The sequence below is a fragment of the Hippopotamus amphibius genome, chromosome 13 (genome assembly GCF_030028045.1).
Source record: "Hippopotamus amphibius kiboko isolate mHipAmp2 chromosome 13, mHipAmp2.hap2, whole genome shotgun sequence".
Taxonomy (NCBI): Eukaryota; Metazoa; Chordata; class Mammalia; order Artiodactyla; family Hippopotamidae; genus Hippopotamus; species Hippopotamus amphibius.
The window spans coordinates 45406012-45429237 of record NC_080198.1 but is presented as its reverse complement, the minus strand read 5'-3'; the positions used below and the strand labels follow the sequence as shown (position 1 = coordinate 45429237).

Here is a 23226-nt window from a genome sequence, read left to right as displayed (position 1 = left end):
CCCTTGTGAGCCTCGTGCCCCCAGGGCCCGCCTGCCAGCCCCTTTCCGCAGGGCACTCTCAGCGTAATGCCCACACGCTCGCTGTTACCGCCCTGCCTGTGCCCCGACACGTCTCAGACAGGCCTCCGCAGGACCTCCTCCCACCTCTCGTCCTCTTCCACCTCAGAGCCGTCTCTGCTCACAGCGGATGCCCAGACCACAGCCTTGGCGAGCAGTTGTTGGGCGCACTGCGGCTCCCCCGCACCACGGCCTCCACGCCTGGCTTCCCCCATGCTTCCTCTCGGCCCCCCACTTGAGCGGCCCCCGGACTTCTGTCTCTGGCCTTGGCTGCTCTCACCAAAGCCTCCCGTCCTCATGGCTGAGATCACCTGCTCCATACCTGCAGAATACACATCTAACCCCTTGGCCAGGTGCATGACCCACGGGGCCCAGCGCAAAATGTGAACGCAATCCCCACTTCCAAAAGTTTCAAGAATTTTAACACAACTAAGAGCAGAGCATTAAGCAGAGAGAGGGTCCTTCTAAGCAGGGGGCCCTGAGTGACAGTGGGATGTTGAATCTGTCTCCTTCCCACCCTAACACTGGTGTTCCACCGCACAACACTCTTTCTAGCCGTGCCCCCCAGTCCTCCAATTCTTCCAGTCTCCCAATCCAGAAACCCTGGAGTCCCTGTGAAGGGATGTAGTCAAGAACAACAGATTCTTCTCTCCCAGCAGCATCCACATCTATCTCCTGTGGCTCACAGGGACTGATGACCCAAATCCCACCCAGCTCCTCAACTCTCTGCCTCCTGCACTCTCCCTCCCTCCCCTGACTCACCAGTCTTGAAATTCTCCTGGCCCTCACCGCAGTGCCCTGCGACCTGTCACCATCTCTGATGGTCATCTGGTGCTAATTTAAATCCCTATTTCTTCCGCAAGGCCATTATGGACTCACAAGGGCCAAGATTCGGCTTTTTTCCTGTGCTTGAGGTCCCAACACATAACACTTTGCTGGGAGAGAGGTGGTCAGGCGTCAGGGATCCTCAAAAATACAACCACCTCCCTAGCAGGCACAATGTGCGGTGGCTTCCATCAGCTCAAGAAAGGCTAGATCCCGTTCCCCTTCTCAACTACCCCTCGCCAGATGCAGAAGTCTGAGGAACCCAACCCCTGCTGGACTTCAGGGCAGAGGCGGAGCCTGAAGTCTGGCATATCCTGCTGCACAAGGAGAGTGTGAGCACTGGAACCTGCAGTCTGTGACTGAGTGCTGATCAGTACACATGCGTGAGAAAACCACCTGGAGGTGGAGAAAGAACCCCCAGGAAAGCAGCTGGCTGACCAACGCTTAGAACTTACACAAAGCTGGGAATAGTTCATGCTGCTGCCAGCCAGAGTGGAAAGACTTCAGTAGGGTGCTTAGACAGGTACTGCTTCAGTGGTGGGCCAGGTTAGCCCTAAAGACTGCCCTGGATCTGTCCTAGCAAACTTTAAAAGCAAGAGCCAAAAGGATCCAACTGAGTCCAAGTAACCCTATGCCAAAACGAAACCCAACACTTTTTACATGAATACGAAAATCCAGCACTCAACAATGTGAAATTCATAGTGCCTAGCATTGCAATAAAAAAACTGTCAAGCCAGAATTCTATACCCAATGAAAACAGCCTTCACAAAGGAAGTCAAAATACCTTTTCAGACAAGCAAAGACTGTCAGCAGACCTGCACTATAAAAAATTTAAAGTTCTACAGGCAGAAGGAAAATACCAAAATGTGGATCTATACAAGGAAATGAGTGATGGAAATGATAAAAATGTTGCTAATATAAGACTTTTTCCATGCTTCATTTCTTAAAAAGAAAACTACCTAAAGCAAAAATATGTATGCATATGTACAAATAAAATGATTGACAACAGTAAACTCAACCTTGTTGATAATTACACTAAATGTAACTGGTCTAAGTACTGCAAATAAAAGGTAAAGATTTGCAGATTGGACAAAACAGCAAGACCCAACTACATGCTGTCTACAAAAAGACCAAAAAACAAACAAAAAAAAAACAAAAAAAACCCCCAAAACTCCTACTTTAAGTATAAAGATACAGATAGGTTAAAAGTAAAATACACTCCCACAAGTCAAAAAAAAAGTTACAATGGCTATATCAGTATCACACAAAGTAGACTTCAGGACAAAGGATGATTTACTAGGGATAAAAAGGAACATTTCATAATGATGAAAGGGGTCAATTCATCAAGAAGACTTAACAATCTTCAATCTAATGACAGAGCTTCAAATTTCAAAAAGTGAAACTGGCAGAACTGAAGGGGAAAAGAGGCAAATCTACAACTACAGTTGGATTTCAGCACTTCTCTCTCAGTCGTTTATATAATGAGACAGAAAATCCGTAAGGATATAGAAGACTTGAATACCCGTTATCAACCAACTTGGTTAATTACTGACATGTACAGAACATATGGAAACTTTACCAGCAACAGCACTTCTCTGGCACCCACGTAAACGTTCACCAAGAGAGGCCATTAGCTGAGCCATAAAACAAATTTCAATAAGTTTAAAAAGATTTAAATGACACAAAGCATGATTTCTGACTGAAACAGAAACTAGAAATTACTAAGAGACACATATGTGCAAAGTCCTCGAATGTTTGGAAATTAAGCGCCTTTCAACATGTGGCATGATTTAGCTTTTAGAAGGATCACACACAATGCTGAACAGAGAAGAGACAAGAGAGAGACGAGGGCAAAAGTGGGGAAACCCTTTAAGAGGCATTTTACAGTCAGCCGGGTAAGTGATGAGTGTCACGGACCAGAAATGTTAGGAGTGGAGGCAATGCCATGTCAGTATCTGAATGGTGAGTAAGATTGTGCTGATGGATTGGATGTTGGGATCAAAGAGTGAGGGCTGACACCAAGATTTTTGACTTGCGTGAAACAAATGAAGGTTTATAGAGTTGTCATTTATGAGATGGGGAGCACTAGCAGGGTAAGGATTTGAGGGGGATTAGAGTTTGGGACTTGTACAAATTTAGGTACTCATTAGACACACCGAAGTAGAGAACTCAAATAGGGAGTTGGAACCTGGTATTCCTGGGAGAGACACAGGCTAAATATATTTTGGGCTTCTATCAGCACATGGATGTTAAGACTGAGTGGGATCAAGAGACTATGTGTAGATGCAGAAAGGTTCCAGAACTGACCCTGAAGTATTCCAAGCTTACTAGTTGGGAGAATGTGGAGCTAGTGGGCTGAAGAGCAGCAAGGTAGAAGTGGGGTCCTTTGCAAGGAAGCGTGATCAACTCACCAAATGCTAACGTGGGATTGGAAATGACCACTGGATTAGTGTTTGTCTAGCTTAGGCCGGGGTGGGAGCTGAGGGGAAAGGGAGACCGTGCTAACGGGTTACCAGGTTTCTTTTTGGGTTTATGGTAATAGTTGCACAACTCGGTGAATATATTAAAACCCACTGAATTGTATGATTTAAATCGGTGAATTCTGTGGTATGTGGATTATACCTCAAAGCTGTTTCTAAAAATTAACCACTGGATGTAGAACATGGAGATCACTGCTGACTTTGAGCAAAGCAGTTTTGGGGGTGACAGCAGCAGTGCCTGATTGGAAGGGTTCAGAGGAGAGGCGAGGAATAGAAAAATCTGGCAACAGCTAGAGAGAAAACAGCAACATTTAAGATAAGGGAATAAAATCACATTTGTTTGCTCTTAGGAATGAGGTAGTAGAGAAGCAAAGACTGATGGTTCTAGGGGAAGAAGAGGATGACAAAGTCCTCAAGTGTGTCTCACGGGGCAAGTGAAGGGACTGAGCTGGAGCTACAGGAGGAAGCGCAGGGCATGTGGAGACAGATGAAGGCAGGAAAGCAGGAACAGAGCTTAGGGTGGTTCTCACTGCTTCGGTTTCTGTGTTGGGAGCGTAGTGACCAGCTGAGTGAGGGAAGCAGAGAACTGGGGAACTAAATGGACAGTCCTGAGACCCACCTGAGACTTGTGGTCACGAATTGAAAGTGAGAACAGTCACGACAGCATTTTTTCAGGCACACTTGGAGGTGCAGGTGCGCACACAGCGTGTGGCACATCGGTCTGACCCAGGCTGGGACTATACACAGCTGCGTTCATAAGAAGAAACAGAATATGGGACACCGTTTATATTGCTGAACACCAATATGCCACTTTATTATTTGGACGTTTTTTTTCCCATTTGTCACATACCTGTCAATGTTTACACAATGAGGAAAATCAACCAGCAATGGAAGCAACCGACCAAATCAGCTGATAATTCTGTACCCTCTTAACACACATCAATTCTTACTTGGAAGGGACATCTTTGAGTCAGTCTCGCGGCTATTCTTAAAATCAATGTGAAGATTGTCACAACTTTAAATACAGATAGAATTGCCAGAATACATAATTATATATATATATATGTATATATATATACACACACATACAGAAAAATACAAGACTAATTGTTTCTCCACAATATTTAATTTACACACTACTGTAACTCTATGCAACTTCTGAAGACAGGTTAAGGGGTACAAGAAACTGTTTAGAGCAAGTAAGTCATTTGGTCCAATATTATCTTAATGTAATGGTGATTTGCTCCCTCCCTTTTATGTGACGACATACTATGACATACAACACATGCACAATCATTCACTTATCAACAAATGAGTAAGACGCCACTCAGACTAACATGTATACCCAGAGGGCCAACCAACCGCACACAACTAATAAGGCTATGATACAGCTATGCAGCATAAATGGTCAACACTGCTGATCTTAAAAGTGAGCACCATATATACATCTGAATATAAAAACCATTGAAAACCGAACACACATGGGTTAGTTAAAAGGTGCCATTCCAAGGCTATACACAATCACAGGAAGAAGTATTTACATGACTTGGAAAACAGCTGCAACAAAGAATTTATTGCCAATGCCCTTTATAAACTTCTCTCCTACGTTTAATACAGATGTTACGCTCACTATCTATGTGAACCACACATCTTACTTCTGGCCCTTTATAAGATCCCTGCTCAAGAATTTCAAGCAAATATGTTCTATGGCTTCACCCACACATCTATTCTCATAGCTTTCAATTATAAATATCACAACAAACTAGAGCTGTAGCTTAAAACATATCTAGCCTAGGTCTAGAAAGTAAAATAAGTATTTTAAGCATTATCTTTACTTAGTTTAGTAAGTATTTTTGTGGAATTCAGAGTTTTGAGTAAAATATATGAATCCTAAAGTAGCAGAGTCAGTGTGTACTTGGAGAAACCGTGACCAATGGAATGCTGTCCTTCGGTGCTCTGCCCACTCTATAGACCGGGCGACTGTCACTGCAGATGTGACAGGAAGCTAAGTGTGGGAAGGCCCTGGGGCCCAGCCACATCCTATCACCAATGTCACTAAGCGTTGTTTTGAAGACCCCCTGGGCACAGCATGAAAAAGTAGCATCTGGCCCCTTCCCAAATGATACTGTGTCCTACAAGATAAAAGCCATGAAAGGTGATTATCTGGTCAAAAGTAGTCTTTGTACAGGAATTGCTTAAAGCGAGAGTTCTTTGATTATTGTTTTGGCAGGAAGGCAAAGTGAAAAACACTTCCAGCAAAAAAAAAAAAAAAAAACGAAACCAAAAACCAAGCAGGCTTTGTGCATTTCTGTTTACTGTGTGTGTGAACTTTCACCCTTTTACGTGTATTTTTTAATCAGCCAATTTTCATAGGTAGCTGAGCTAAAGGACGTAAAAGAATGCAAGTTAACAAGAGACAACCTAATTATCAAACTCCTAAAAATCAAATGCCAATAATCTTTTTTTTAATTTATGGGGTTTTGACTTTGCCAACATCTGTGTACACCACACCTTTGCTTCCATATTAGGCCCTGTAGTTTTTTCTTTCTTCGTGGTTGCAAAGGAGCCCTGCGGTGTGCCCTCCAGGAAGGAATTTACACCAAGCATTGTTTTCTTCTGTTAAACAGACACACACTCTACTTATAGAGTTAAGACATCATCAGTTCACTTTATCACATTACAAAATGAGATTGTCTGCTTGTGATTTACCACTACCGGGAAGCTGCCTTATAAATCTAAGTACTTTATCTCACCTATTACAAAACAAGAAAATCTTTTTCAGTTAAATTTTAAGAGCCCGAACTGTTTTCACACTATAGCTTAAGACAAACAGGTGTGGGTATGTTGAACTCATGGTTTTAAGGTTGTCAGTGCAGACGCTCGCTGTACTCCGCTCTGCACAGGCCCTGGAGGCTGGGTGCAAACGCTCACAGGCTCCAGGCCTGACGGCATCACGTTATTGCTTTGGTTCTGTCTCGGACACCAGAGTGTGCCTCAAAGCACGGAGTTGCCATGTCACAGACGGTCGGGGCAGGAATTTAGATTTCTCACAAGGAAAAGCATTTTTTCTCTCTCTAGGTTAAGTGCAGAACGTCAAATTTCTAAGTGCTCCATTTATATTAGGTTCCAAACATACCTTTTAATTTAATCCTGATCATCCACATTAAAATTATAAATGTAAAAATTACACGAGAGACTTTTCGGCTGGAAAAGAAGTGTCTAGCAGCATGCACAAAGACCATGCATTTGTCACGTCGTCTGGCGAACGAATGAAAAAGTAATAAATAACTGCCCGCTTTAAAAGAGTAAAACCGAAGAGGGACCAGTGAAGGGAGCCGTCGAAGCCGCAGGAAGCGCGCCGAGCTCAGATGACGTGGCAGCAGCTGGCCTGGCTGGAGGCGCACAGCAGCCCCTCCTTGGGGTTCCGCTGGATGTTCACAGAGATGGTCTTTTCACACAGAGGTAGCTGGAGCACGTTGTTTTTCAGGTTCTTGCTCTTTATCCGGTCCAACTGCGCGGCGGTGTCCACCACGTGGTCGGAGAAGAACTTCATGCCGCCCGCGGCCGGGGCGGGCGCCGCGCCGCCGGCGGAGCCGATGCACATCTTCCAGGCGGACTTCTCCTGGACCTTGACGCTGGAGAAGGACAGGCCGCCGTGCGGGTCGATAATGTACTTGGCGCCGCCGTGCAGCTGCGAGCCGAGGCAGAGGCCCATGAGTTTGAGGCTCTCCACCAGCTCCCCCGCCCCGCGCGCCGCCAGCTGCGTGGACGTGGACGTGGACGAGCCGGGGCCGGCGCAGCGGCGCGCGCTGCCCGACGTGCCGCCCGGGGCGCCGCCCGAGCCGCCCGTGGGGCCGCCGCCGCCGGCGCTGTGCTCGCTGGGGCTCGCCTTGTCCGCGCCCCCGCCGCCGCGGCTCGGCTTGCTCTGGCCGCCGCCGTCGCCCTCGCTGCCCGGGGGCCCCTCGCCGCTGTCCCGGCGGTGCCAGGAGTAGGTGAAGCCGCTGTCCTTGTCCAGCCGCCGGCGGCTCTCCGAGTCGTCGTCGCTGGTCTCCGAGCTGCTGCAGCTGGAGCCGCGGCCCTGACTTTTCCGGCGGTGGTAGCGTTTGTGCACCGTCCCCGGGGACGCGATGTTCATCTTCAAGCGGCTCAGCTTGGGCGGCAGGTTCTCATCCATGTCGAACTCGTCGTCTGACTCCCCCTCCTCGAAGATCTGGTTGAGGACCGGGGCGCTCTTCCTGGAGGTCAGGCGGTTGGTCACGGATGGCTTGCGGCGCAGAACCACCTGCGTGGAGAGGGACATGGGCTTCTTGTCCTCCTCGTCTTCCTCCTCGTCCTCCTCCACGCGGAACAGGCACTTGCGCCCGCTGGCCGCGGGCTTCAGGCCGGCGGGCGGCCCGGCGGACAGCGCAGCGCCCGCCAGCTCGGGGAGGTCGTCTTTCTTAGCCGAGTCGCACAGGCCTTTGCTCCTGTGGCCGTTGAGGACACTGTCGGCGGCCCGAGCGGGAGACTGAGGGACCGTCGCGTGGGACAAAGGAGTGGCCGTGAGGTCATCCTCAAGGTCCTGGGGCACGTCGATTTTGGTTGGCCATGACTGCCTATGTAACAGATTGAAAAAAAGAAAAGCTATGTAATTATACACAGACTTTATTCGAGTACCTTACATAAAACTTACTGGGACAAAATACACAGGCTTTACGAAAAAAAGAAAACGAAAGAGACAAAAAGAAACAGCAGCCTTGCAAACCCGTTCAACATCCTGTAAACATCACAGACACTCGAAGGGCAAATGTGGTTTTGAAATGTGGTTCAGGTTGTGGCTTACTGGCCAAATGAAAACTTCATCCCAGCTGTCAGAAAAGGGGGCAAACGTCTTTTCTATACAAACGTTTTATACCACAAGAAAAACCTTTTGAAAAGTATTGAGGTTATCACCAAACCTGTGTTCAGGTTTTGCTCCTTGGGGTCTTAGATCACAACTTTTGAAGGTATGTTAGTGCTAATAAATTCACCTGCAATTTCCGGTCCTCCATATTTTACAGGATGGTGTTGAAGTTGGTGTTTACAAAAATAAACGGAAATAGTTTACTGCAATTAAATATGACACTACTGGAGAGAAAAATCAGTCAATACTGGTGTACATAAATCTTTTCACCAATTAAAAAATGCACCCTCTAAATACGTATATTTTTAAATGACCACACAGGAGTCCTGCATAGCAAAATCCACTGTTATTTAAAACTTTGATTTTATTCCCCAATCCAGAGTTACCCAAGTAATAAGAACACTGCTTGGTAGCCCAAGGAAGACTTTTGAAAGTGAGGCCTCCAGCCTGTTTTGAATAAATATCTTGAATTCTCAACTGCCCTCTCTACCCAGGGGAACAGTACACGCCAGAGACGCTGAAACAGCCACCGCTACACTGACACTTCCACTTCACACCAATTATGTTATCCTAGACATAAAACCCAATTAAATCTATAGCCTTAAAAACCCACAGGAATTTACAGCAGACCTCGTTCCCCCAACTTGGAGCCTCCTCCTCTCTCTCGAGGATGGAGTGGGTCCGTTTGCTGGTCACTGCTTGGTAGTTTACAGAAGCTGAGTGTTCAATGATGTTGAGGTCAAGCAGCATCTCTGGACAAGTCCTCTGTCCTCACAATACAACACAACTGTGCCAACTCCAGGTAAGCTTCGGGGCCCTGGGAAGCGGCGCACACGTTCCTTTCCGGCCATTCCTCAAAGAGCAGCCACTCAAAACGTCACCCTGTGGTGGGAGGCAGATGCAGACAGTGCGTCTGACCCACCAGAATGGTAGCCAGTCCACCGGAGGGGGGCAGGGCACAGACGTGCCAGAGGCACTTCTCTCCCCACCCAACCCCAACAGAAAGCCAAAACCACCCTCAGAACCCACCCCCAGAAACACAATGGGTAAGCACTGCAGCTGTACCAGACACTCTATCTCCACTTCTGCACCAATGGCTCTTACTTATGTGAGTAAATCAGACTATTAAACAGCTCACGTTATTGAGAACAGATCTGGGCCCAACGCTGTGCTAGACTGAATAAGAACATTGTGAGAAAGTCATGGCTTATCTTAACGAAAGATAAGATGGCACCTACGCAGTCAGGCTTTAGTGGTTTTCCTTCCCTCCTAGTTTCCCTCTGGAAGGTTGCGGGCACTGGTCCCTCCTGTGTGGAGTTCAGCTCCCAGAGGACTTCACAAAGCTCTTCTAACAGACATAGCACACGTGTTACCATCCCAAACTGGCAGGACCCAAAGAACATATCCACTCTCTGGGGTTGGCTCTGACTGGCTTGACCTACCCGTGCCCCACAACTAACTCTGCTGGTTAAACAGTCTCCTGGCTCAGTCCACGGTTCTGCATCCCAGGTCACTCTGACCCAGCAATGGAACCAAGTTAGGGTCCAGGTTCTTTTGACAATAAAGAAAAGGCAAGTAAGCAGATATCCACTCCCTGCCAGTGGGCCCCGGGCCCCAGGAGGAGGACAGGCCCTGAAAGAATCTCCACTCTGTAATCCCCAGGTGGTTGAAAGGAAAACTGCGTGGAAGGCTCTGATATTTCTTTATGGCTACTGTTGGCTTTGTAATCCCTATAATAAAGTAAAACCAATTTAATTCATTTACATATTTAATCAACTTTAGATTGAGTTCTGATCTGTTCTACTAAAAATAAAACAGTTCAATTCCAAATTTCCCCTTCTCCAAGACACTGGGGTGGCTCCAGGCCTGGTGACGCAGCATGTGGTGACTCTGCTCTGGGGCTGCTCTCTCACACTAGACGGTTTGGGTCAGGACTAGGTTGACCCTAACCACTCACTATCACTCTCCTGGTCTGTCCCACGTGCAAGGGTCCCCACGCTCCCTGGGGCTCAGTCCTCTTCCAAGCTGACACCAGACAAAGGGTCTAGTTTTCATTATGCAAGAATACATCCAGGATATAGATGAAGTTACCAAATTCATCTTCCAGTTAAACTGGACTTCTAAATATTTAGTCTTGGGTCACCTGGGAATGTTTTCTTGTCTCTTCTCTGTTGCTCCATCCCAAGCAACAACGTATACATGGCAAGCTGACTGCAAGTAATTTAAAATCCAGCGGTATTCTTCCTCTTTTAAGTACTAATTATTATTACATATTCACACACATATGTTCATATACAGCTGGATGTACAAGTAGAGAATTATTTAGAATCAAGAGCATCCTTCTATTTTTGAATCACTACTACTTTATCTAAACAAAGATAAGTTCTAAACAAATTTTCATAATGGTGACAAAAAAAGTAACCCTTCCCAAGTTTTCATATTAAATGGAAAGCTAATATGGCAGAAGAAAAGGAAGAGTAGGAAGGTGGGGGAGAGCAGGAGCGGGGAAGGGGGAGGAAGAGTTGGGAAAGGCAAGGAAGGGGAAGGAAAACATGGGGAGACGAGAGCACAGTCACTGCTTTACCAAACATGCTGTGGTGGGGAAACACTGACAATGATGACAGCAAACACATGGAGCCCAGGGCAAAGCGCTTCACATATATTAATTCGTTTATGGGTCACCGCAACCCCAAAAGGTAAACAGGATTATTACACCCACTTCACAGATCAGGAAGCAGAGTCAGAGAGGTTAAGTGACCTCCCAGGGTCAAGCAGCTTGAATCAACTAGCTGATCTGACTGCCAAATTCCTGAAATCCTGAGATAACATCATGCCACAGACATGCCCTATATGTTTTTCAAGAGTATTTCAAATACTGAGGAAAACCCGGCCTTGTTCCTGGAATGAAAAATTAAAGAAAATAACATATTTATACATGTCAGATCTGGAAGAGTTTAATGAAAATAGTCAACGCTCTAGCTTGAGGCTGCTTCTCCACAGGTGTCTTTCTGGCCAGGCCAGCAACTGCAGCCCCTCCCCACTGAGCCCAGGAAAGGAAGGTGTCCCTGGTGACTAAGGTACCAGGACCCTCCCTCACGTGGCGAGCCCATGTGTGGCCTCTCCACCGAGGCTGTCACCACTCTTTATATTCTCACCCCACAGAGTTAGGAAACATTAAGGAAAAGTTCACTATTTCAAAACATTAACTTACTAAAATCAGTGAAGATTTTTTTCTCACCTAAACTGGGCCTTGATATTGCTAGGGCTTGCAGATCTGGTCTGTATTTCTTTCTCTTGCTTTTCCCGCAGAATCCTTTCAGCAAGCAAGAAGTAAGTGGCTGTGATGTGGTTATACCTGTTGGTTTCCAGGGCTCTGAGGAAATAAGGGAGAGCGAATATAAGCCACATTAGCAGCTTTGTTTTTTCACAATAGAACTGACTTTTTTTTTTTAAAGTACAAGCAGATGAAATCCAATGACCTGGAATCTTTAGAAATATGGGGAGAAAAAAAAACACAAGAAAAAAAAACTTAGTATCTCATTCTTAAAATTCTAAGAAATAATTGCATAAAAATGTTCAATTAGTAAGAAAACCCAAAATGCTGATGGGAGCTGAGCTGGATGTCAGTTTTAAACACCTAAGAAAAGATAAGGAAGTTTCCAAGAATGTACACATTATCCAAAGTGTGTCAGTGTTTATTTTCATTACACTGGCTTACCTGCTTCCAGCATGACTATGAAATGAGATACACTGACACACTAGTATCAATCAGAAAAATTAGAAAAGCTTTTTTATTTTATAGAAATAAATGCAAAGTATTTTATTTGTATTTGTATAAATACTTTGTATTTATTGGCATTTCCAGACATTAATGAATTATTAATACATTGAAAGCATGTCATTAGCCTCTTTGAATAAAATCTATGCTTTCATTCATCCACCTCAAAAGTAATGCTCCCTGAGTCCCTAGTCTGGCCGGCACCATGCTGGGGCACACAGTCTGCCTGCCCGCCTGCAGCTGGCCTGTAGTGGGACAGAGGAAGGCGACAGAGGATCCACAAGGCCCACAAATATGTAATTATGCTTTTCAGGACCCCTCTGTAGACACTGAATGTACACAATGAACACTTAGGGAGGGAACAAAACAGGGCTCACTCCTCACAAAATGGACGGTGGGGCCACAGCTAACGGGGGCGAGTGGAGTTGAGGTGAGAGATTCTGAAAGAAGAGCTCAAGGTGAACTTCGGGGCCACAGTGACTTCTCCGAGTGGTTTCCCCAGCTGAGCACCGGATAAAGCTGTGGGCGTGTGTTAAGAGGACCAACAAACACATCTGCGAACTCCTGGAATGAGGAGCTGCTCGTAACGTGGGCAGCAGGCAAGACCTGCCTGAGACCAGCCGGGAGGACTCGGGCTCAGGGCATCACCTCTCCTTTTGGATTTATAATGGAATTTACATGAATTAAATAGTTCTGTACTACACCACTGCATGTATTTATTTATTTAAGAATATTAAGCCAATTCAGGGAGATGCGAATAGCCTTTTATCCACTCAAAAGTGAAAAATCATTTTCTACACATTCCTAAAGTGAGTGTCCCTGGCAGAAAGAGCAAGTGTCCTACTCTTCTCTGTTTAGGTCAATCTGTGAAAACTGAGAACGCATTCAGAAACCTGAAGAAACCTGTACTTAAACCAAAATGATGTTTATTTTTGTAAATCCTTCTTTCCAGTGTACCCTAAAGATACACGTCCTTTATAAAGATACCACCCTTCTCGGGGACCAGACCCTCGGGTGCTGCGTGTGACAGTCTGCCACACTGCAGCTAAGTCTAGCTGCAGCCTCCTCTCCCGAGGTCACGTACCTGGGTGAGATCACTCAGCCAGGCCAGAGTGGCCCTCCCCAAGGGAAACCCTTTTCTGCCCCCCCAGAGTATATCCTCTTTCCATCATTTCCACTGTTTCATTAAACAGGTTAAGTAACGTTTGACTTTTCATCTGTGGAAACGCTTCATATTTTTATAGACAGGACCTCTAACAGAAATGAATCATTTCATTGTTAAACCAACTGCATCTTTATATTATCCTCAATTCCAGACTTCTTAGGTCATAAAAAACTGGCTTTGGTTTAAAAAACGTAACTAACAACTTGTGCATCTCTTGGGTTCCAGGTTACTGCAGCAAGGGCTCTAAAGGGCCAGATAGTTAATATTTTGAGTTTCCAAGGTCATTTTGAGTTTCGATGGTCCCTCTCGCAATGACACTGATGCCACAGCACAATGCTGCTGTGGACATGTAAACAAATGGGCTTGGCTGGGGGCCGCTACAACTCTATCTACAAAAATGCGTTGACTGGCCCCATATAGCAACACGTTATTTCAAGGAATTATGGTGCCGCCCCCTTGAGTGTCCCTGCTTCCCTGTGGGGATGAGAGGGAGCCCCAGGAAGTAAGAGGATACAGCAATGGACAAGGCATGTACAGGGATACAAAACCGTCTATTACAGTCAGGCTCTGTAAGAAGGAAGAAAGGCCACAGGACTCACTGTTCACTAGTACAAAAATAAAAACAAAAGACCAACAAAACCTGTGAGCCAGGCACTGAGCCAGGAACTCTAGAGATAAATGATATAACCCTGCCAACTGGGAACTCTATCCATTACAGAGTGTCCACAGGCCCTGCCACGTTCAGAAAAGAGCCCATCCCAAGAACCCTAAGCCCACAGCGCCAGTCCTGAGAGTGCCGACATACTCGACAATGGCGTCCCGATCTGCGATGTCCCCAAGCACCATGCGCTGGATGATGCTGTTGTGCTCCTCTTCCGAGAGATTTTTGTACGATACGAGGGGGATGTTATACTTCGTGGCTGGCGAAGGGTCCACTCCCTGAAGCCAAGGATGGTTTTCAATCTCTTCTAAAGAGGCCCTTCTCTTGGGATCTCTCTGTAGCATCCTTGTAATCAGGCTGGAAAGGAAGATAAGTCCACTGTTAAAACAAACTGCTGTCAGGGATTAGTAATGGTGGGTTACTGTATTATCAAAATTGTTTCCTAAACTTATACCATCAATTTCAATAGATTCACTAGTGGTGATTGGTGGGTCAGATGGGAAAATTTAGTGTCAGATTCATAAAATATCACAAACAGCCAAACATACAAATGCAGTTTCCTATCATCTAGAATTAACTCCAGGTATCAACATCTGTGGGTGAATTAACTAGCTTCATGGAATACCAGAATCAGATCCAATGATCAGCAGTGACATGCAGAGCAGGGCGCACGAGCCAACTTCTGTTTCCAGAAGAATGAATGACCATCCTGATGAAAGCAACCAAGGTGCCATATATTTTTAGACATATATATTTTTTAAAGGCATTGTGTTGGCAGGAAGGGAAGGAGGGAGGGAGGGCAGATAGAAGATGAATAGACAAACTACTCATCAGCAGGTAAAAAGAGTAAAAGCAAGACTCTTAGGAGCAAATGACAAAGCTGGCCTTGGCCTGATTGTTTCTGTTTCTACACTGAGTACATGAAACAGAATATAACCAGAATGTAACGTGTAGGGCCTACTGAAGGTTGGGGGGGGGGGGGGGGCGGGGTGCAACTAGAACCCCTGCAAAGAACTGGGACCCCAGCTTCAGTGTGAGGATGAACAAGAAGTGAGAAACAAATCTGCTGCTAAGATGTCAAGAAGGGAACTTGCCTGCCTCAACACGGCTGTGGAGGTGGGATGGGAAATTTTTTCTAAGAACGTCTAACTACAAGCTGGTCCTCACACAAGTCTGTGGTCCAAATTAACGATAGTGTATCTATATGGTACACATAGTGAAAAAGTTAATTTTAAGAAGTTTCAGGCTGGACATGCCCCTGGGCAGCTAGTAGAAAAGTAAAAGCAAACACTTTCTGTAGGGAATGTAACTTAAAATTGCACAAAGTATTACAAGAAATCTGACCTTGCTGTCAAAAAATACAACGGAAACAAGATACCACTGCAAGAAGTAAAAGACATGATGGCAAAATTAAAATGCAAAGCCTTCAAGTATGTCTGTATCTATCAGTGAACACAATAAAAATAAACGGAACAAAATTTCCTATTAAAAGATAAAATGCTCAGGTGGGATTAAGAAAGATTCCAGCTCCCACTTGTTAAAAAAAAGAGGTAACTAAAACAATAAAAGATTTAAAGTAAAAGAATGGAAAACTATATAGCACATAAATGTTAACTAAAAGACAACTGGTGTGGTTACCTAAAACTAGATAACACAGACTGACTTTAAAGCCCAAAGCCTTATTAGAAATAAATAGCGATACAAAGGTTCAATTTACCAGGAAGACACAATAGCTTTCAACTTGTTTGGACCTAATAACATTCCCCAAAAACACCCAAAGCAAAAACTGACAGACTTTCATGAATAAAAAATACATTTATGATGCTGTATTAATGGGGTAATAACTATTTTTATTTGCCTATACTTCCATATAGTGGAAGGATATCTCAGTAAGTGATAGATCAAGCAAAGGACTCAGAAGTAATTTTAAATATCATAATTAACAAGTTTAGTCTTAAGGATTTATACAGAACTCTGACCCCAACAATTAGAAAACATACACTCTTTTCCAGAACAAAAGGATTATTTACAAAAATTGACTCCACTCTAAGCCACAAGCAAGTCTTACCAATTTTTAAAAAACTAGTTCCATATAGACTATATTCTTGGATCACAATGCAATTAAGTTAGAAATGAATAATAAAAAGTTAACTGGTAAAACTACAGATTTGGAAATTTAAAATACCCTTCTAAAAGTAATGGGTTAAATAAACCCATGGAACCTAGAAAATAATCAGAACCATATAACAAAAGGACTATAAATCAAAACTAGTGATATGCAGCTGAGATGGTACCAAGAGGCAATTTACAGCCTTAACTACTACATTAGAAAAGGAAAATTTATGATATGAATATCCAACATAAGAACAAAAGAATTAGCCCATTAAGTAGGTAGAAGGAAATAATACAGACAAGATACAGGAATATCAACAGCATAAAACAAAAAAATAGTAAACTAATAAAGACAAAAGATAGTCTCTGAAAAGGATTAAAATGAACAAATCTCAGGCAAGACTGATCAAAACAAAAATAGAGATGGCAAAAAAAAATCAATATGAGGATGAAAAAGGGCAACATTCCACTAATCTATAGGCTTTAAAAATATAATTAGAAGATATTACAAATAGTTGGGGCCAATAAATTTGAAAATCTAGATAAAATGGACAAGCTCTTTAAAAAACAAAATTTAGCAAAACTGACACAGGAAAAAGTAAAAACTGAGTGGTCCTATGATTATTAAAGATAATCCCTCCAGGAGGAAGACACCAAGAAGAGGCTTCTAAAATATCAGAACCATTCTTTATCTTAAGCTGGATAATGGGTACACAGGAGTTCATTTTATATGTACACATTTTATCCATTCTTTTGAATGATATATGTCAACATAAAAATAAGTTACTCTGTTTTAGTTTTTTCAGAAGGGGCTATGGAGATACTCCTTGAATTGCAAACACCTAACCTGCACACAACATGCACCCACAGACAGCAGCCTGCTTCCTGGGGTGGAGGGTAATAATAGAAAGGCCATAAAGGAAGATGGTGACCATCACCGGTATTCATTCTGAGTGCTGCTTATGTGCTAACGGCCGAGCTATGGGCTTTATGTACACGAATTCACTTAATTTTCACAATGGCCCTCTAAGTAGGTTCCACCATCCCCACATTATTAGTAAACTGAGAAACCAGTAGTTGAATCCATAGAGTTTGAATTCCTAAGTTTTTTTTTTTTTAAAGCTCTTTATTGGAGTATAATTGCTTTACACTGTCGTGCCAGTTTCTGTTGTACAACAAAGTGAACCAGCTGTATTTACACATATATCCCCACTTAAGTTCTTAACTATATATAGCCTAAGATGGGGATCCACTTGGAGAAAAGGTTCCTCAAAAGCTATCAGATTTCCTCCTTATCAACTGATGGGAGAAACTAAGAACTTTATTACTACAGCAAAATCCTTTAAGAAGTAGCTATACTCTCACATGACTTCATTTTAAAATATCACCCACAATATCAAAGAAATACTGAACTTCCAACAATCCTTTTATTCCATTATGAATTTATCACTACACATATCACAGTACTATTTATATAGTACTTTGAATTCCAAATAATCAGCTTGCGTGTACTTCTTCCCACAGTCACATGAACCAAAACAGAGCTGCTCCTCAATCAACTGGGGGGAGGGGTACATGAATAAAATTACGAGGCACACTATGTAAGTCCTAAAATGGTGTGCTGATGGTCTATTTCAGGAAAGAAAATCCCCTAACTCTTCTCTGGAAATTCAAATAATTCCATGTGCAAAATGAGAAAGTAGTTCTGATGGTAATTCTTCAAGTAAAAGTAACCCACTACTCCTGGAGGCTGAAGAGGCATATAATGGGTTTCTTGAAAACTGACATATCTGAAAAATAGACTAATACATTTTGTACTCCAATATTAAATTTCAAATCATGTTCTGGGGTTAACTCCCCAAAATATACTTAACAAGAGCAGAAATACTGGGTTCAAAAATTAAAATGAACAAAGATACCCACATACTTTTTTTTTTTTTTGTACTTACTCTTTACACTCTTTAGACACATGGGATGGTACTGTATATTTGCAATCCATGATCATTGTCAATGTTTCACTGTCATTGGCCTCTTGAAAGGGTGGCTGCCCACACACCAACATGAAAAGGATCACTCCCAGACTCCATATATCTACAAATCAAAGACAGACTGTTAAGTAATGAATTAGTTAGAAAACAAAAAACACTCAGGAGTAAAAGTAGACTAACAAGATTATTTTATTTTGAACAGTCAAAAAACCTAGAGACAAATGAAAATGAAAACATAATGATCCAAAACCTACGGGACACAGCAAAAGCAGTTCTAAGAGGGAAGTTTATAGCAATACAATCTTACCTCAGGAAACAAACAAACAAAAAATCCCAAATAAACAACCTAAATTTACACCTAAAGTAACTAGAGAAAGAAGAACAAACAAAACCCAAACTTAATAGAAGGAAAGAAATCATTAAGATCAGAGCAGAAATAAATGAAATAGCGCTAAAGAAAACAATAGTAAACATCAATGAAACTAAAAGCTTGTTCTTGAAAAAGATAAACAAAATTGATAAACCTTCAGCCAGACTCATCAAGAAAAAAAGGGAGAGGGCTCAAATCAATAAAATTAGAAATGAAAAAGGAAAAGTTACAATAGACACGAGAGAAATACAAAGGATCATGAGAGACTTCTACAAGCAACTCTATGCCAATAAAACGGACCTAGAAGAAATGGACAAATTCTTAGAAAGGTACAGTCATCCAAAACTGAACCAGGAAGAAACAGAAAATAAGCACAAACCAATCGCAAGTACTGAAACTGTGATTAGGGACTTTCCTGGTGATCCAGTGGTTAAGAATCGCCTTCTAATCCAGGGGACACAGGTTTGATCGCTGGCTGGGGAATTAAGATCCCACATGCCATGGGTCAACTAAACCTAAGCGCCACAACTGCTGAGCCCATGTGCCACAACGAGAGCCCACGTGCTGCAACTACTGAGCCCGCACACTCTAGAGCCCATGCACAACTGGAGAGCCCATGCACTGCAACTACTGAGCCCACACACCACAACTAGAGAGCCCACGCACAACAAGAGAGCCCATGTGCCACAACTAGAGAGCCCATGTGCCTCAACTACTGAGCCCATGCATGCTGAAGCCTGCACAATACAACTAGAAAGCCCACATGCCTCAACTACTGAGCCCATATGCTGCAACAAAGATCCTGCATGCCACAACTAAGACCCAATGCAGCCAAATAAATAAATTAAAAAATAAACTTAAGAAGAAACTGTGATAAAAAACTCCCAACGAACAAAAGTCCAGGATCAGATGGCTTCACAGGTGAATTCTAGCAAGCATTTAGAGAAGCGATAACACCTATCCTATCCTTCAGAAACTCATTCTAAAATGCCACCATCAGCTTGATAACAAAAGCAAAGATACAAAAAACAGAAAACCAAAAAACTAAAGATACAACAAAAAAAGAAAATTACAGACCAATATCACTGATGAACGCAAACACAAAAATCCTCAACAAAATACTAGCAAACTGAATCCAACAATACATTAAAAGGATCATACACCGTGAGCAAGTAGGATTTATCCCAGGGATGCAAGGATTTTTCAATATCCACAAATCGGTGTGATACACCACATAAACAAATTGAAGAATAAAGACTAAATGATGATCAACAGATGCAGAAAAAGCTTTTGACAAAATTCAACACCTGTTTATGATAAAACATGCTCCAGAAAGTGGGCATAGGGGGAACCTACCTCAACGTAATAAAGGCCATATATGACAAACCCACAGCCAACATCGCACCCAATGGTGAAAAGCTGAAAGCACTTCCTCTAAGATCAGGAACAAGACAAGATGCCCACTCTCACCATTTTTATTCAACACAGTTTTAGAAGTCCTAACCATGGCAATCAGAGAAGAAAAATAAAGTGAATGCAAATTGGAAAAGAAGAAGTAAAATTGTCACTGTTTGCAGATGACATGATACTACTATACATAGAAAATCCTAACGATAACACCAAAAAACTGCTAGTGCTCATCAATGAATTCAGTAAAGTTGCAGGATACAAAATTAACACACAGAAATCCATTGCATTTCTATGTACTAACAATTAAAGATCAAAAAGAGAAATTAAGGAAATAATCCCATTTACCATCGCATCAAAAAGAAAAAAATACCTAGGAATAAACCTAACTAAGGAGGCAAAAGACACTTACTCTGAAAACTATAAGATGCTTATGAAAGAAATCCAAAATGACACAGATGGAAAGATATGCCATGTTCTTCGATTAGAAGAACAATATTGTCAAAATGACTATACTAACCGAGGCAATCTACAGATTCAATGCAATCCCTATCAAATTACCAATAGCATTTTTTCAGACCCAAAACAGAAAAATCTTAAAATTTATAGGGAAACACAAAAGACTGCAAATAGCCAAAGCAATCTTGAGAAAGAAAAACAGAGCTGGAGGAATCAGGCTCCCTGACTTCAGACTATACTATAAAGCTACAATAATCAAAACAGTATGGTACTGGAGCCAAAAAAACCCAGTACCTATGGTCAATTAATCTATGACAAAGGAAGCAAGAATACACAATGGAGAAAAGACAGTCTGTTCAAGCTGTGGTGCTGGGAAAACTCGATAGCTACATGTAAAAGAACGAAATTAGAAGAGTCTCTAACACCATACACAAAAATAAACTCAAAATGGATTAAAGACCTAAATGTAAGACTGGATACTATAAAACTCTTAGAAGAAAACATAGGCAAAACATTCTGTGACATAAATTGCAGGAATATGGATCCTCCTAGATTTTGGATTTTGGATCCACCTCCTAAAGAAAATAAAAATAAACAAATGGGGAGGCAGTACCTGAAGTTCTGCTGAGGAGAGACTGCGGGCAGACTAGGGCTGAAGCAGGAAAGTCTGCTGGACTCAGGGTCACGTGATGGTGACGGCCAAGCCTTGACAGAGCAACCAAGGCAAGAGCATTATGCACAGAATGACCGAGAAGTTTGGTCAGATACCCTAAAACACACCACCTGACATGGCCCTGCTCATCAGAGAGAAAACACACAGAGCCACACACTGGAAAGCAGACACCAGACCCCCCCCCCCCCACCAGGAAGCCTACTCAAGACACTGGACAAACCCCACCACAGGGGGCAGAGGGCAGAAACAAGAGGAATCAATACTAGGCAGCACAGGGAAAGGAGACAGAAAATCCTATAAATTAGACAAATTGAGAAAACAAAGAAACACCATGCAGGCAAAGGAGCAGGAAAAAAACCCCACAAGACCAAATAAATGAAAAGGAAATAGGAAAACTGCCTGAAAAAGAATTCAGAGTAATGATAGTAAAGATGATCCAAAATCTCAACAACAAAATACAGAAAATACAAGAAACAGTTAATAAGGACTCAGAAGAACTAAAGAGCAAATAAACAGTAATGGACAACACAATAACTGAAATTAAAAATACCCTAGATGGTATAAACAGCAGAATAACTGAGGCAGAAGAACGAATAAGTGAGTTGGAAGATAGAAAGGGGGAAATAACTGCCACAGAGCAGGAAAGAGAAAAAAATAAAAAGAATGGAACACAGTCTCAGAGACCTTGGGGACAACATTAAGCGCACCAACATTCGAATCACAGGCATCCCAGAAGAAGAAAAAAAGAAAGGGTCTGAGAAAGTATTTCAAGAGGTTATAGTGGAAAACTTCCCCAACATGGGAAAGGAAATAATTAATCAAGTCCAAGAAGCACAGGGAGTCCCATACAGAATAAACCCAAGGAGAAATACACCAAGGCACATATTAATCAAACTAGTGAAAATTAAACACAAAGAAAAAATATTAAAAGCAGCAAGAGAAAAGCAACAAATAACATATAAGGGAAAACACATAAGGACAACAGCGGATCTTTCTGCAGAAACTTTGCAGGCCAGAAGGGAATGGCAGGATATATGGAAAGTCCTGAACAAGAAAAACCTACAGCCAAGAATACTCTACCCAGCAAGAATCTCATTCAGATCCAATGGATAAATCAAAAGCTTTCCAGACAAACAAAAGTTAAGAGAACTCAGCACCACCAAACCAGCCTTACAACAATTGCTTAAGGAACTTTTCTAAGTAGGAAACACAAGAAAAGGAAAACACCTACAAATACAAACCCAAAACAATTAAGAAAATGGTAATCGGAACACATGTCAATAATCACCTTAATGTAAATGGGTTAAATGCTCCAACCAAAAGACACAGACTGGCTGAATGGATACAAAAACAAGACCCTTCTACACGCTGCCTACAAGAAACCCACTTTGGACCAAGGGACACATATAATCTGAAAGTAAAGGGATGGAAAAAGATATTCCATGCAAATGGAAGCCAGAAGAAAGCTGGAGTAGCAATACTCATATCAGACAAATTAGACTTTAAAGACTATTGCAAGAGACAAGGAAGGACACTACATAATGATCAAGGGATCAATCCAAGAAGAACATATAACAATTGTAAATATCTATGCACCCAACATAGGAGCACCTCAATACATAAGGCAAATGCTAACAGCCATAAAAGGGGACACTGACAGTAACACAATAGTAGTAAGAGACTTTAACATCCCACTTACATCAATGGACAGATCATCCAAACAGGAAATAAATAAGGATACACAAGCTTTAAATGACACATTAGACCATCTCGACTTAATTGATATTTATAGGACATTCCATCCAAAAACGACAGAATACACTTTCTTCTCAAGTGCACATGGAACATTTTCCAGGATAGATCACATTTTGGGTCACAAATCAAGCCTCGGTAAATTCAAGAAAACTGAAATCATATCAAGCATCTTCTCTGACCACAATGTCATGAAACTAGATATCAATTACAGGAAAAAAAACTGTAAAAAAATACACACATGGAGGCTAAACAATATGCTATTCAACAACCAAGAAATCATTAAAGAAATCAAAGAGGAAATCAAAAAATACCTAGAAACAAATGACAATGAAAATACAATGATCCAAAACCTATGGGACGCAGCAAAAGCAGTTCTAAGAGGGAAGTTTATAGCAATTCAGTCCTACCTCAAGAAACAAGAAAAATATCAAATAAACAACCTAATCTTACACCTAAAACAACAAGAGAAAGAAGAATAAAAAAATCCCAAAGTGAGCAGAAGGAAAGAAATCATAATCAGATCAGAAATAAATGAAAAAGAAACGAAGGAAACAATAGCAAAGATCAATAAAACTAAAAGCTGCTTCTTTGAGAAGATAAACAAAATTGATAAA

General features: G+C 42.4%; 1 protein-coding gene across 2 annotated transcripts in view; it reads right to left on the bottom strand.

Annotated features, from left to right (window-relative positions):
* Positions 1-4140: 4140 nt before the first annotated feature.
* SNRK (SNF related kinase) overlaps positions 4141-23226 on the bottom strand; it is a 66545-nt gene continuing 47459 nt past the window's right edge. For both annotated transcript variants that reach the window (XM_057706039.1, XM_057706040.1), the window contains 4 exons: positions 17910-18051; positions 13993-14205; positions 11483-11617; positions 4141-7957 (listed from right to left, as the gene is read on the bottom strand). In XM_057706039.1, coding sequence (XP_057562022.1) covers positions 6727-7957; positions 11483-11617; positions 13993-14205; positions 17910-18051 — 1721 coding nt within the window. In that variant the 3' untranslated portion in view covers positions 4141-6726. The remainder of the gene's footprint in view (positions 7958-11482; positions 11618-13992; positions 14206-17909; positions 18052-23226) is intronic.